Raw genomic sequence first — 15,528 nt, forward strand, 5'->3', positions numbered from 1 at the left:
TAAACATAGTGTCAATTTGCTTGGACATTGTGTTGGTTTTTTCCATTGATGAGAATTATATACCCTTAGCAGGAGGACTAGACTTATACCATTGTCATCATTTTACCGTGTGATATCCTAATTTAATTAGCTGCAGTGTCTCATTTATTATAACAAGATAATTGGTGTTTTCCTGAGTAACAGAAGCACAGGAATCAGGGCAAACAGTATTGAAACCAGCTTGACTCCAGCCTGGTAATTAGGAGTCAGGATATTTTGTCAGGATATTTTATAGGTCTAACAGATTGCTAAGAAAAGAGAGTACATTATATTCTTAGTATAGTCTATCCTTTTGGCTTTGTTCCAGCATAATTAACGCTTACTTGTATAATATAGTGTCTTTTAATTATTGGAAAGTATTTTAATAGTTATATGTATGTTCAGAACATTTGAAAACAATTGATGAAGGCTCCTCATTCTAGTTATGGTTTTTCTAGACTATGTCCTAACATACAGTATTTTGCTGGTTCTTTGTTTTGAAAACAACTTAGAAATACCAATCTGCAGATTCCACTATTTATATTAATAAATGCTTCTTGAACCTTCTTTAAGTGTATACCTATACTGTAAGGTCTGGTTCTATTACTGTCCTCTTCCCATTAACGCACAAAGCAAAATAATCTATATTGCTGTAACACAATGCTCATTGTGCATTTTCAGCATAAATGCCATCACTGGGAGTCCAGACAAAGGTCAGACTATGCAGCAATGAGTCTGTTTTTAGCTACAAGCAAAACCTAGTCACTCAATAAATAAGTCATGTTCATCCATAATATTTTGGTGAAACTGAAAACAAAAATAGGCTTTTTTTAGGTAAAGGGTGTAGTTGGGGCCCTTTCACACCAGTTCACACCTTCTCAGTGCATGGTAAGCAGGGTCTTGTGTTACACTGCTAAAAATTGTGCATGCATGATGTTTTGGTCTGTTGTGGTGTGTTGGGCAGCCAATTGGAAAGAAAGGAAAGCTAAAAACACACTTTACATCAGGCTAATGGGAATGGGTCCTTTTGACATTTTTTTTGTACTTATTGATAATGTAGTGTGGATGTTTCATAAATGTTTTAGATCCAGAGCTGGTTCATGTAAATAAAAGAAAATTAAATCAAAATAGGCTATTCCTGAAACTATAAACCTTCCATGCTTCAGAGTCACTTGCATTGTATACAGCTAGTTAGCAGAACATTACAGTCACATTGCCCATTTGAGTAATGTACTGCAATCAGGGCCACTGCTAGACTATTTTGCACCCTAGGCAAGACCAGCAACTTGCACCTCCCCCCCCAAAAAAAAATGTTTTTTTCAAAGACAGTAGAAAATAATAAATCAATAAAACAAACTGCTAAATTTCTTTTAATTTGCAAAAAATAAGTGCCATAAACTACCACCAGCACCAATATTAAAGACAAAATCAGTGTCGCGGACAAACTTTATCTGTGGCTGAAAGTGGCAAGGTGACAGTTGCAGTGAGTGGACAATGTTGGATCCACACTGACAGATCCCAGGCTGGAATTCTCCAGGCAATGGAGGGAGATAAAACATTGTGACAGCAGGCAGCCCAGCCCACACACAGAGAACACCTGAACTGAGTGATCTCACATAGTGGCAAATCAGACACAACACACCACCACCAACACTGACACAGATCAGTAGGCTGTGGGATTGTAATGATGTCATGACTCACTGATAAATTGCATATGTAATGGATGGCCGGCCAGGTCACATTCACACAGACATGAGAAATCAGAATCAGATCTTCCTCTGCAGGCGTAGCTCTGCCTCCGCTGATGAATGGGAAGAGAAGGACTGGAACGCCGCAGTGATCAGCAGCCAACAGCTGGCTTGCAGTAAGGGGACTGAGTCTAAGAGGAACACTGGAAGGAGCTGCGGCTCAGCTGTTACACTGGCCCCAGACACCCAGCGTCTTCCTCTGTCCTTTCTTTCTCCTGCCTGCCGCCCCTCCCCTCAGCTGAAGGATCATTCATAACGTGGCAGCATCCCACACAGAAAGAGTGCTGGCCTGTGCTGAGCCTAGGGGCCCCTAGGTGGCAGTGCACTCTAGGCGGCTGCCTAGTTTGCCTCATGGAAGCACCAGCTCTGACTGCAAAGATGGGGCAGGCTCTGCAATTATGTGCTTTCATGTCTGTGTGTTTCATGGCAAATACCCTTTATTCTTGTGTTCTAAGACAATCCCTTCAGAAACTCTGCTAAAATGTTTGTAATGGCATCATACAATTTTGTGCCAGTAACCGCACTTCCTGTTGCAGTCTGACAACACTAGGCTACCGTCTTAAGCTGGCCACAGATGGTTTGATTCTTGGCCGGTTCAGCAGGGACTGGCCAAGATTCGCACCAGGCAGGCTAATTGTACCCAAGTCAATCCATCAATCGACCTGGGTACAACCAGCATGTCAGTTTTGTAACATGCGATTATTGCCAGCGGCAATAGCCACTAGCAGCAATCATTGTGTGTGTGTCCCCACCAAGAGAGCATAATCGCTCTGCTGGAGGGATTCCCCTATCAACACTGGCTGTGGTTGCCGGAAAGAAAATCTCATCATCTATGGCCTGCCTTATATTTATCCGTAGCATTGTTTACTTGTTGCATGCACTCCTTTAGTTGGCTGTTGGGCTGCCTAATTAGATTTATCAAATAGGCAGTACAACAACCAAGTGAAGGAGTGCACATGTCGGGCTGACAACACTGCTGCTGACTGTGAAGCAGGGGCTTAGTGTTGTTGGCCTACAACAAGAAGCCCTGCTATTGGCAGGACCATCAAGGAAAACAAATTCGATCTCAAAATCGATTTCAAAAGATGATTTGCTCAGGAAAAATGTATGCAGTGTGTCATGACACCAAACATGCTACATAGATTTAGGGTTTACATATACTTTAAAAGAATATAAATGAAATTTAATGTGGAAAGCATGGTATGTAAACTAAAATGAAGAGCAGTTATTTTATTTCTGTTTTACCTTCTTTCTAGCGATCTATTTACGAACCTCACATAATCTTTGAGACTGTAAGAAAGATCTGCAATGACAGGTTAAGCAGTTGCTGCAGCAAAGCTGACATTTTGTCAGGTTTAGATTTCACATTCAGCGTTTAATACTTTTTTTTAATGCTCTGACAGTTGCTTTCTAATGCATCACAGAATATAAATTTGAGAGATGGAGCTGACTACACTACATCCACCAGTATGCTAATTGTTCACCTGCACTGTAAATGAATGTAAAATATTTTTTTCTTCTTGCAGTGAACGGTTCTTTGTAAGGCTGAATAGGAATGGGCTGCCTAAATCTCCAGAGAAGACAGAAAGATACAGTTCTCTCTTTGTTGTAAGTGTGATGTCTGTGATTAATTTCTTCATGCCTACAAAACTCAAGTGGAGGCTTGTTCAAGTGTAACCATTTCAAAATGGATTGTGTTTAATTGATAAGAATTAGTGCTGCTAAAGCTGAAAATTATAACTTTTAAATGGCTGAGTTTTTATATAGCTAATAACAAACAGCGGGGTTTGTTTTATTTAGCAGGGGTGTGCACTGACCACTTTTGGTGGCCTTGGGTTGTTAGGTTAATTAATGGTCAGAATGGTTCGAAGTTATATTTGTATACTATATAGTGAGGGCATTGCTCTGTATGCCTACTGTGAACACCCATAGGGGTTAATTTACTAAAACTGGAGAGTACAAAATCTGGTGCAGCTCTGCATAGAAACCAATCAACTTCCAGGTTCTTTTGTAAAAGCTTAACTGAATAAGGTGAAGTTAGAAGCTGGTTGGCTGCCATGCTAAGCTGCACCAGATTTTGCACTCTCCAGTTTTAGCAAATCAATCCTATAATATTTTGTGAACTATCCTAATATTATGTAGACTGTGTTAGGTACCAGCAGGATTTCTCTGTTCATTTCTATTTCATCTTACTAGTCTAGTTATACTTTTCTCTAGTCTATATAGTAGAATGTTTCACATTATGAAGTAAGACCTGCAGTTATTTCATAGTCATGAAATGCTTTCCTATTTATTGTATCTTTTGAAAATATGTACTGGGTATATTTTTACATGAAAGAAAAAATACATCTGGAAGCAGCCAAAAACCATAGGGTGTCCTATAATTCAATGCATGTTATCTTACTATAACACAAGAAAGACCAGATGTCCTGAGCTTTGGATATTGCAGTTACTGTGATTTTAAGATCATGTAGTGCATATACTATATGCTCATTATATACTGTATAATCTTTGCTACCAACCAATGGGATTCAAAAAGTGTGACTTTAGTTATGGGGCAGTATGTTTAAAATTATTAAATTGTGAAACATTTTAACGGAGCTATTCACATTCACCAAAGGTGAAACCTGACTTGATTAGCACAGAATAGTTCTCCCTCTGGTGATCCATACTTTTGCTTGTGATCCTCAGTTTCAGATTTTTTTCTGCTGTACAATTGCAGCTGGGAACTCTGTTATATTTCCATTTCATTTTTGTTTTGTCTCTTTGGACAGTGATTTATGCAGGGCCGTCCTTAAGGAGGGGCAAATGGGGCAGCTGCCCTGGACCCAGTCATTGTTGTGGGTCCCAAAACAGCTTCCCCATACTTGCCAACTGTACCGGTTTACATCCCCTTGTCCCTTTGAAGTCTTGGTCCTGGGCTGTGTCCAGATATCTCAGTGTGAAGTGCTGTCACTTATGTTGCCCAGCTCTGCCCTATTGTCATGTATACATGTGATGTGCAGTAACCTCTAGCAACCAATCAGTGAGCAATAATGATGTGCAGTTACCTCTAGCAACCAATTAGTGAGCAGTAAGGATATGTAGTAACCTCTAGCAGTCAATCAATGAGTGGTAATGATGTGCAATAATCTCTAGCAGCCAATCAGTGAGCAGTAATGATGTGCAGTATTCTCAAACAACCAATCAGTGAGTGGTAAGGATGTGCAGTAACCTCTACCATCCAATTAGCAAGCAGAAATCATGTGCTGTAACCTCTAGCTGCTATTTATATGTCTCCGAGCAGGTGAAGAGTGAAATTCCATGGGAGGGCCCAAGAAAATGTTTGCCCAGGGTCCAATCAATATTTAAGACGGCCCTGGATATATGTCTGAATTTATGGATAAGATACATACGTAAGGGTACAGAAGATAGACATTGACACAGTTTCCTACAAAAGAAGTTTAATGTGGGACAATTTAATTTTAAAATAAAAAGGAGACCCATATGTGAAAGTAGGATGTGTGTAAATACCAATAATCCTATTCAGTGATTGGTGATTACAAATTGTTATGTTTTAGAAATTAATTAGAATTAAGAAATTAATCAGAAACCAGGAAATTTCAGAAACGTTAAGAATAAATCATTTACAACTGATATTTTTTCTCATGTCTTTGCTTTTCAAAATTAAATGATTAAAGTGTAGTTTTGTGAAAAATCATCTGAGATGACATGTAGACAAGGCGCGCGCCTGTTAGGGATTTATGATTAAGTAACCAGTCATTCATCTTTCTAGACAAAATCTGACTGCCTGTATGCTTAGAGCTAGTAGTCTGTGTTATGTTGTATCTGAAATATGTACTAATCATTGCTCGAGTTAATGTTTTAATGACGAAAGCATTTTGTTTTTCAGGACTTGAGTTCAAGTGACCTTCGGAAAGACATTTTCATCACTGTACATATTATCAGAATTGGTAAAAAAATAAACTTTTAATAAATATGGCACTTTTCTTTTAAAACATAACAATTTATTCGTTTATCTTGCTCATTCAAGGTGTGGAGAAAAATTGCCATTCCCTAGATACGATTTATAACAATGCTAGGATTCTGGAATATCTCTGCAGACTGCTGCATTCACTTGCTTTTTCATGTTTCCTTATAGCACTTTGTAATGTTTTTGTTAGACATGTATTATTCTCTTTTTTTGGATGTTCTCTTTTGGGTTTTTTCTTCTTTTTTTTCCCCCGGTTTTGGCTGACTGGTACCTGCATGCATTTGTACGCTTTGCCCATCCTTTGCTATGGCATCCTTGCATTGTTTTAGTCTTTGACTCATATGGTCCAGCAGTGCTCCTTTCCTCCTCTGCAAACTGCAGGAATCAGTCACATTCAGATTACAATTATCCTTTTTTTCTGCTTTTTTCTTTTCAGTGTGTTTTTTGTTTTTTTGCTGCTGCATCTTACACATATCTCTGTTGCTCTTTCATTTATATGTAATACCTTCAATCACTCTTGAAACAGTTTACTTTGCATCCAGTTTATTTCACCTAATTTGTGTTTCCTACATTTGAGCACCTTTCCACCTCAACAGTCCAAACAAAGCTTCATGCCCTAGAGATGCTGCTTCTCAGATGGAGGAAATAATGTCATCTGACATCTGGATTTTATTACACTTAGCAAGGTGCCTTGAAGTGCCCTTCAACTCCATTTAAGATATTCCAGACCCTAAGCAAGGTGTACAACAGACTTTCAAAAAACTGTGTACAAATGACTGTCCACATCCAGAATGGGCAAAATTCTGCTCAGAAACTGAAGTAAAAATGTATATATTTTTTAAACTTTTGTTTTATAATTCATTATTACCATGTATTGCACATTCCTATACAGCTCTGCTAGCTCATTCATTTGGTGGCTCAAAGTATAAAAAATATAGTTGGGTTGTTGTGAATGGGTTGTATCATTACATGCAGGGTCCATTAGCATTAGCCAAGTCATTCATCAATGGCTTATAATTGCATTGGAAGTGCCAGCTGGTCTGTTTGAATCTTTAAATGTATTTGTAAAGTTCTCCTCAAGGTAATGCTGGAACCACGGCTGTCTGCTCCCTCACTTCTACTGCGTGATTATAGTCATTTCAGCTGTAAATGTTTGTGAATGGATACTTGGAAAAACAATTGTTCATACCATAATACTGTTCAAACATCAGGGAAAAATAGAATTATGTGCAGTCATGTGTTTACAGTTCATTTAAAACTATTATGAGATGCTATATCTTACTTACAAATATTCTTATCTATACGTTTTGAATTTCAAATTACATTTATTTTGTATAGTGTAATCTACAATAATAATCCATTTTGCAAATGTAGTCCTGTGTTAGATGCCATTTTTGTTTATTCTTAAAGGCCGAATGGGCGCAGGTGAAAAGAAGAATCCCTCAAACGTGCAATATCGACGGCCTTTTGGTTGTGCGGCTCTCAGTATTGCTGACCTCCTGACTGGAGAATCTAAAGATGACCTCATTTTAAAAGTATACATGTACGTTACAGCGCTTTACTGTTTCTCTATGGCAGAGTTTCTCAACCTTTTTATTCCAATGGGACCCTTAAAAAATTGCCTAGGTCTTGGGGAACTCTGCTAAATATATGCAACATGAGTGAAAAATGCCCCTCACTTTGGTGGTCAGTGGGAAGAATGTCCTTTACGTTGAAAAATGTCCCTTACACTGGTTGTCATTGGAAAGAATGCAACCCTTACATTGGTGGTATGGGGGATGAATGCTTCTTACATTGGCTGTCTTTGAGAAGAATGTCCCTTACACTGATGGTCAGTGGGAAGAATGTCCCTTAAATTGATTGGCAGTGGGAATAATGCCCTCCTTATAGTGGTGGTTAGAATTCTGCTGTTTCAGACAACTAAAAAGATAATTAGTATCATGCCACTGGCTCTGTGAGGTAGTGATGCAATTATGCAGACGGCATCAGATGGAAGGTCAATCAGCCTTAGCTCAAGAAAGCCCTATAAACCTCTGAAGGAACCCTGGTTGAGAATGGCTGCCCTACAGTATTAAAAAAATTTAAACTTAAATGTGCTATATAGCTGTGATATAAAAGTAAAGTAAAACTGTCCATTTGGTGCCTAGTATTACATGCTAAGTCAAGTAACTGACGCAAAGCAGGGTCTTTTTACAACTGTGGAACAACATAATAATGATATAGCTTGCAGCAATATCTGGAAATGCTTGTAAAAATGTTGTGCTGTAATATATACAATTTCCAAAAACAGCTGTGAAGTCAGTTCTGGTCATTTCAGGTCTGGTGCTGGCTGGTGGTTGTGGGAGTAGAAGCTATCCACTTACAGTAAACGCTTGCTAAGCTGTAATGCAGAGTCAGTTTATTAAATGTACATCTTGTTAGTAAAGACAGTTTCAGCTGTTCAATCCAAGTTGGGAGGCTGTATTTTTAGGTATAGGGATTCATTCATGACTGGTGTCATCACTGATATGCAAACAAATTTAGTGAATGCATCACATAGCATGTGTGTTTACCAAGTGCAGACAAATTAATCTGTTATGTCAGTAAGATTAGCAATTGTATAACAAACCCCTCTGATCATAGTAAGTACAAACAGCGGAGAAAATGTTTTAATATGCATTTTTATAAATGTGGTTCTTTGCCATCTGTTACAACTGTACATCATACATTAATCGATTAGGGACAACTAGATTAGAGACATAAAGAATAGTATTCATTTTGTGATAATAGAAATGGAGGGAGTTCTACTTTAAAAGAAAATGCATAATGTAGTTTTATTAGCATTCTGCACAGGTGCCAGTATATAAAACTACCTTATATGCAGAATAACATCATGACCAGCATCCGCTGTAGCAGGTTATTGCATTTTTAAATTCTCTGTTTGTTCAATTTTTTTCTAGGTGCAACACTGAAAGTGATTGGTATCAAATCCATGAAAATATTATCAAGAAAATGAATGCTCGCTATAACCTTACAGGCTCAAATACAGGTGAGGCAAATGATCCATTTACTATAGAAGTCAGTTTTTTCCATAGAGTCTCATACGGCTTGAAGTTGGCTCTTTACTTTTTAATTGTGTGACAACAGTCTTGCTGGGAATTAATTACTGAAGGGTTGCAATAATGCTAGGGTATTTGGTCAAGCGATCTTTAATGAAGGGTAGGACAAGAGAATAGAAAGACTAATCCTTTCACTTTAGCAAGTGTCATGTGACTATCTGTATCATTGTTTCGTCAGGTGAACAGCACAGGAGAGACTATAGAGTAGCATTTCTAGCATGATAAGATATTTCAACTATTTTGCTCTATGCAGGAAGCTAAAAAAATCTTCAGTGTGCAGCTTCCCCCTCTGCCCTCTCTAATGCTTACCTGAGCCGATCTCAATCCAGCGATGTGCACGAGAGCAGCAGCTCTCCTGGGTTTCTCTCTCCTCAAAAAATGTGAACCTTTAGTGTTACTTTCATTTTTACAAATGTTTAACCCTAAGGGCATGTATGCAGTTTTTGATTTTGATTGAGGTCTGCAAACTGTCCATTAATAAATATTTTTGGATTGTTTGGTCCCTGGGGTTTCAGCTGGTTTGATCCACAAATTGAACAGACAAAACTGCTAAACTTTTTTGGGACTTAAGGATTGGGCAGATCATCTAAGGTAGGGGTGCTCAACCTTTTGAGAGTGAGGGCCACGTAAGTGATATGGTAACCGGTCGTGGACCACAATAAAATTAAATGGGTCAGAATTTAGAATTTTTTAATTTGAATAGCATAATAAACATTTTCCTCCTTCAGCTGCTGAATGGGAGGGAGAGGAGGAGAAGCCAGATTTTATCAGTTGCAGGAAGAAAATGGAGAGGATCAGTTCCTGTATGTGCCACTCCTCCTGTCCAAGTGTAAAACAGAATGCGATAGGGAGGCAGCATGGGTCCCCTCGAGCATGGGTTGGGGTCGCCATTGCAACCCTTGACACTACCCCAGTGGTTAGAAGGGGGAGTATGGTTAAAGCATGTCTCAACTATAGAGTTTTACTGAACCCCCAAACTGCAAATGTAAATGAGCCCCTACTGTCCTGAGCCCCTTATAAGGCTGCTTTCACACTGATGTGCTGCAGTTTACCTGCACCTTTGGCTTTCCTGTGGGTTAGCTGTGCTTTGTCATAGATTTCTATTATATCTTGCGGATGTGGTGCACTTTTCTGAAAGTGCACCAAAACTCCTGTATTCAGTTTGAGGTGGAGGGCCACATCAGAGGGCTTGGAGGGCTACATTTGCCCCATGGGCCATAGGTTGAGAACTCCTGATCTAAATAGATGTTATCATGTAGTGCATAAAGAAGCCTTTGAGTGGAAATCACGGTACTTTAAAATGTGTTCCCTTTTGTGCCTCAAAAAAGTGAGATATTCACACACCACATGCACAAACACATTTCATTTACAAAGATTCTTCATTTTCAGTATACTTTATTTGTCCATATTTAATTTTGGAGGGATGGAAAATGATAAAATACTTGCCTGTTTGCTGTGTCTTGGGGACATTTCCCTTTACTTTCTGTCATGAAAACAACAGAAAATGAGAAGAAATCTCTCCAAAGTGAGAACTATCTCCTATTTACCCATTGTAAAATTTCTCCTATGATGTATAGTCTTTGTCCTTCTGCCACACAGAACAGTGCATTGTGGTAGGCTGAGTGATCACATGACTGTAAGAAGGACAACAGAAAAAGGTATTGAGTTGCCAGTTTTTAGAGAACAGTGTGTGTAGTGATCTGATGCTATCCATGCTGTGCATTTGCTGTGGTTAAGGTCCTTAGCCTAGCCATCTAATTCAAATAACTTTGCCGACTGCTAATGTTGTCCACAAAATATTCTAGATCTCCTGATCAGTTTGTGCATCCAAATTATCCTATATACATTTAATATAATTTCACAGCTACCACATTAAACTATGTTTTCATAATGCATTTGGAAGGGACTGTAGCCCCTTACCAGCCATAGCGCGTACATGTTCCCTTTCTGCATACAATCCTTAGTAGCAGTTAGTGGGGTTGAAGTAGGGAAATTAATGTTTATCAGTGAAAAATCAGAAGTGTAGATAATTGGACCTCAGAGAGACTTTGGGGTGGGTTTACTAAAGGCATTTAGGCTGTTAACTGCGCAAGAAATTTTTTCCCTTAGCTTGGTGAATGTGCTGAAAATTAATTTTACAAAGAATACCAAATCATGTGCAGGGAAAAAAAAACAATATTTGCCTTGCACATTATTGGATGTTGGATGTCAACAGAGCTTCACCTCATTCACTAAATTAAGGGTCAATTTCCTTGCAAAGTAGGTAGTAAATAAACACATTTAGATTGCACTGATATTGCCTAACTTACAAAATCACAGGTTATTGTCGATTTTTATACAGCTTAGTGGCCACTCAAACAATCTCAGGGTGAGTAAAAAGATGCTTGTGAAAGTGGCTTATGTCAAATCTGTGTATTCTCATGGCAAACTTGTACCTTTTAATACATGAGTAAATTAAAGCTTTGCTCCTTTATCTTATAAAGACATGAAGTAGGATAGAAAAGAGTAGTAGTGGAGTCATACCTTTTTCTTCATCACTGTCGGACAATTGGTGATGTACAAGCTTTGTGCGATCACTGTTGTTTTCTCTGGTCTTCTTTCCTGTTAGGCTAGGTTGTAAAGTGCTCATTTATGACCTAATATACGTGTTTTATTGTCAAGCTGCGAAGACATACAAAAGAAATAAACACTCAAGGTTATTGCTTACAGTACTCTGCTGAGAGTATGAAAAAGTTCAGCAGCTAGCAGTATTTATTGGCTGCCTGGATCTTTGGCAGGATCTATCTATCCATGTATTTGGTTGACTGTTCATGCTTTCTAACGTCTATTTAATTTCTTATAGAAGAACTACCAGCAAATAAGTATAGGAACATCTACTTACTGTACATGTATTTTGTTTTTTGGGTGCTCTCTTTATCAGAAAAGCTAATAATACCCAGTATAGTCCTGGCTGCTATGAGGAAAGAGTTGCTTGTAACAGGAAGGCTTGTCTCTGTGTCACATCAGAGTGATCTGAGTCATATCTAGTGCTATACAAATGCAGTGATGAAAGTAAGCAGCTGTGCAGTGGCTCGCTATTAGCTGGCACATCCAAGGTTTCTATCCGTGATTTAAAGCCTATCTCCAGGCAAATTTTGAACAGTTCCTTTCTCTCCTACCCACATTGATCCCACACCTACACAGTTTTCTGGATTCTTTAAATCCATACTAAGCCACTTTTAAATTGCCTGAATCTGCTCTCACATGACCCTCTGTGGAACCTCCCTTGTGAAAAAAGACCAGGGATCCACTGTCGCAGTCCTGGCCAGATGCTGATCGGTCTTATTGGCACCCCTTGTTGTGATGTCATCACACCAGTGCTGGAGTCTTTAGAACCTGATTTTGGACCCAGTAGGAAGTGTCTACATCACCAGGCAGTGATATGGGCACCCAAAGAAGGACCCTTGCTCTATAGTGCAGAAAAGAGAAAATTCAGGACCCAATGGGGTTTATTTACTAAAGCTGGAGAGTCAAAAATCAGACTCCCTTCTGCATAGAAACCAATCAGCTTCCAGGTTTCATTGCCAAAGCTTCATTGAACAAGCTGAGGTTAGAAGCTGATTGGTTTCTATGCAGAAGGGAGTCTGATTTTGGACTCTCCAGCTTTAGTAAATAAACCCCAATATGTCACTCGACCACAAATTCAGGTGAGTATGTGGACCTTTTAGATTCCTTTTTTTAAGTACTGGGGTTATTAGCTAGAAGGTAGTGTGAGCTATTTTAGGAGTTGTACAGTTCCTCTCCCTGTTAAGTAGGGGACTTCCTAGAAGTGTTACTAATTCAAAAAGCAGAACAGCCATTCTGCAGAATGCAGTAGAAGTACCATAGATGAGGGCTAATATAATTGTATAACTCTGATAGGAGAATTACTGCAAAATCAAACCATCCCATAAATACAACTTATTTAATAAGAAAATGATAAAATTCAGAATAACCCTTATCAAAAATATTAGTAATAATAGTCTACAAATAATCATACATAAGACACAACTCATCCCATAAAAGTTAATGTTTAATCCCCAACATTATTCCCTGTATATACAAAGCCAACTACATACAGGTAAAACTCAAAAAATTAGAATATCATGCAAAAGTTAATTTATTTCAGTAATGCAACTTAAAAGGTGAAACTAACTTATGATATAGACTCATTACATGCAAAGCAAGATATTTCAAGCCGTGATTTGTCATAATTGTGATGATTATGGCTTACAGCTCATGAAAACCCTAAATCCACAATCTCAGAAAATTCGAATATTGTGAAAAGGTGCAATATTCTAGGCTCAAAGTGTCCCACTCTAATCAGCTAATTAAGCCATAACACCTGCAAAGGGTTCCTGAGCCTTTAAATGGTCTCTCAGTCTGGTTCAGTAGTAATCACAATCATGGGAAAGACTGCTGACTTGACAGTTTTGCAGAAAACCATCATTGACACCCTCCATAAGGAGGGAAAGCCTCAAAAGGTAATTGCAACAGAAGTTGGATGTTCCCAAAGTGCTGTATTAAAGCACATTAATAGAAAGTTATGTGGAAGGGAAAAGTGTGGAAGAAAAAGGTGCACAAGCAGCGGGGATGACCACAGGCTGGAGAGAATTGTCAGGAAAAGGCCATTCAAAAGTGTTGGGGACTTTCACAAGGAGTGGACTGAGGCCGGAGTCAGTGCATCAAGAGCCACCACAAACAAATGGATCCTGGACATGGGCTTCAAATGTCTTATTCCTCTTGTCAAGCTGCTCCTGAACAACAAACAACATCAGAAGCGTCTTACCTGGGCTAAAGAAAAACAGACCTGGTCTGTTGCTCAGTGGTCCAAAGTCCTCCTTTTCTGATGAGAGCAACTTTTGCATCTCTTTTGGAAACCAAGGACCCAGAGTATGGAGGAAGAATGGAGAGGCACACACTGCAAGATGCTTGAAGTCCAGTGTGAAGTTTCCACAGTCTGTGTTGATTTGGGAAGCCATGTCATCTGCTGGTGTTGCTCCACTGTGCTTCATTAAGTCCAGGGTCAACGCAGCCGTCTACCAGGAGATTTTGGAGCACTTCATGCTTCCTTTCGCAGACAAGCTTTATGGGGATGCTGACTTCATTTTCCAGCAGGACTTTGCACCTGCCCACACTGCCAAAAGCAAAACCTGGTTCAATGACCGTGGGATTACTGTGCTTGATTGGCCAGCAAACTCGCCTGACCTGAACCCCATAGAGAATCTATGGGGCATTGGCAAGAGAAAGATGATTTTGCTATCATTGTAAGCTACGTACCTTGATAGGCATGTCAGCAGTTTACAACAGCATTCCATTTAACTTTGCTAATAAGGTAAACATCAGCATAAGTACTTGTGTTCAGAGTGCACACTAAAATGTGAAAGAATCCAATCTAAATTCATCACCTGAATGTCTGGATAGTTTACCAGGTGATTATTCATTCAGAACATGTTACACATCTCTGTTCTAGACTAGAACTGCAAAATATTTATTTTTTCACATATTTTCTGTTAATTACAACACAAGGCATGGCAGTAATCTTATTAATTTGTAATTTTTCTGTTCGGTTATTATGTATAACTTTTTTTACTTAATCACAATTCTGTTTCTGTAAGTAAATGTTATGTAAAACATGTAAATGCTTCTTGTAGTAAAACAATGAAACTTGATTGCCATTATTTTTCAGCAGTGCAGAACACTGTCAGTTTCATAATGGCTAATTTATATAATCATGTAATTAAAGTTGGACAGAAACACTGTGTTCTTCATATAAATTTAGTTTAGTGTTGTGGTGCTATATTGATGTAATGTTTACATTCTTTACTAATCATGAGCTGTTTAAAAATGCAGAAATGCAGCACAAGTTAAGATCTTAGCTTTTTGCAGTTTTTGCTTTCCTAAATCCTCAGTATATTTAATGGAAATCATAAATTGTACCAATAAAAAAAAAATTCAATATTTATCGCCTGTAGTTATCAGATGGCAAGTTTCAAGCAGAATTACTATAAAAAATTTGTACACAGGCAGGCTTTTATTGCAGAAGAGGATTTGGTACAAAGGTTCTTTCCAGATTAGTGCAAAAGCAGCCAGATACACAGCAATAGTTACTCCAGTTGGCTTCTTGAACAATCTAGGGGTATTTTCTTTTTTTTCTTATTTTACCTTGGATAGGGATAGGGAATTGTATGGGGCACTAGTAGAGGCCAGAGCTATGTACTCAGGAGAGGAACTACTTGGCTTCCAGGTTAAAGAACAGTCCTTCCATGATAACACTGAAGAGGCTGCCAGCATGAATTTCTCAAAAAAGAAACTACTTAGACCGGGCTTATCAAACAGTCTTTCACAAACTAGAGGAGTTTGGTCAATATATACCCTTTGGGACAGGAACTATGTGCCCCAGCAAATAGTGCACAGTCACGATCAGTACTCACAATGTCCTTTGGGTAACTGAATACCACCTTCCAATACAACATGTTCCAGTGAGTGAAAAGTTAACACTCAACACTCTCCAGCAACTCTGACTGGATTCTTGAGCCGAGATCAAAGTAACTCCAAATATGGTCTTGAGTATAGGTCCCCCCAGTTAGTCCTAGCTTGAAACCTTGATGAACAGCAGTTTGAGGTGAGGGTTAGCCACCCCCACCTGAACAGGTAGAATCACTTGGCAGGA

General features: G+C 38.8%; 1 protein-coding gene across 2 annotated transcripts in view; it reads left to right on the top strand.

Moving 5' to 3' along the window:
* Positions 1-15,528, top strand: part of DOCK4 (dedicator of cytokinesis 4) — a 409,224-nt gene that overhangs the window by 179,773 nt on the left and 213,923 nt on the right. For both annotated transcript variants that reach the window (XM_089673954.1, XM_089673955.1), the window contains exons 9-12: positions 3,293-3,374; positions 5,659-5,719; positions 7,150-7,282; positions 8,679-8,767. In XM_089673954.1, coding sequence (XP_089530080.1) covers positions 3,293-3,374; positions 5,659-5,719; positions 7,150-7,282; positions 8,679-8,767 — 365 coding nt within the window. The remainder of the gene's footprint in view (positions 1-3,292; positions 3,375-5,658; positions 5,720-7,149; positions 7,283-8,678; positions 8,768-15,528) is intronic.

Source organism: Staurois parvus, unplaced genomic scaffold (assembly GCF_062004578.1).
Source record: "Staurois parvus isolate SC_StPar_1 unplaced genomic scaffold, SC_StPar_1.0 ptg000147l, whole genome shotgun sequence".
In the NCBI taxonomy this organism is placed as follows: Eukaryota; Metazoa; Chordata; class Amphibia; order Anura; family Ranidae; genus Staurois; species Staurois parvus.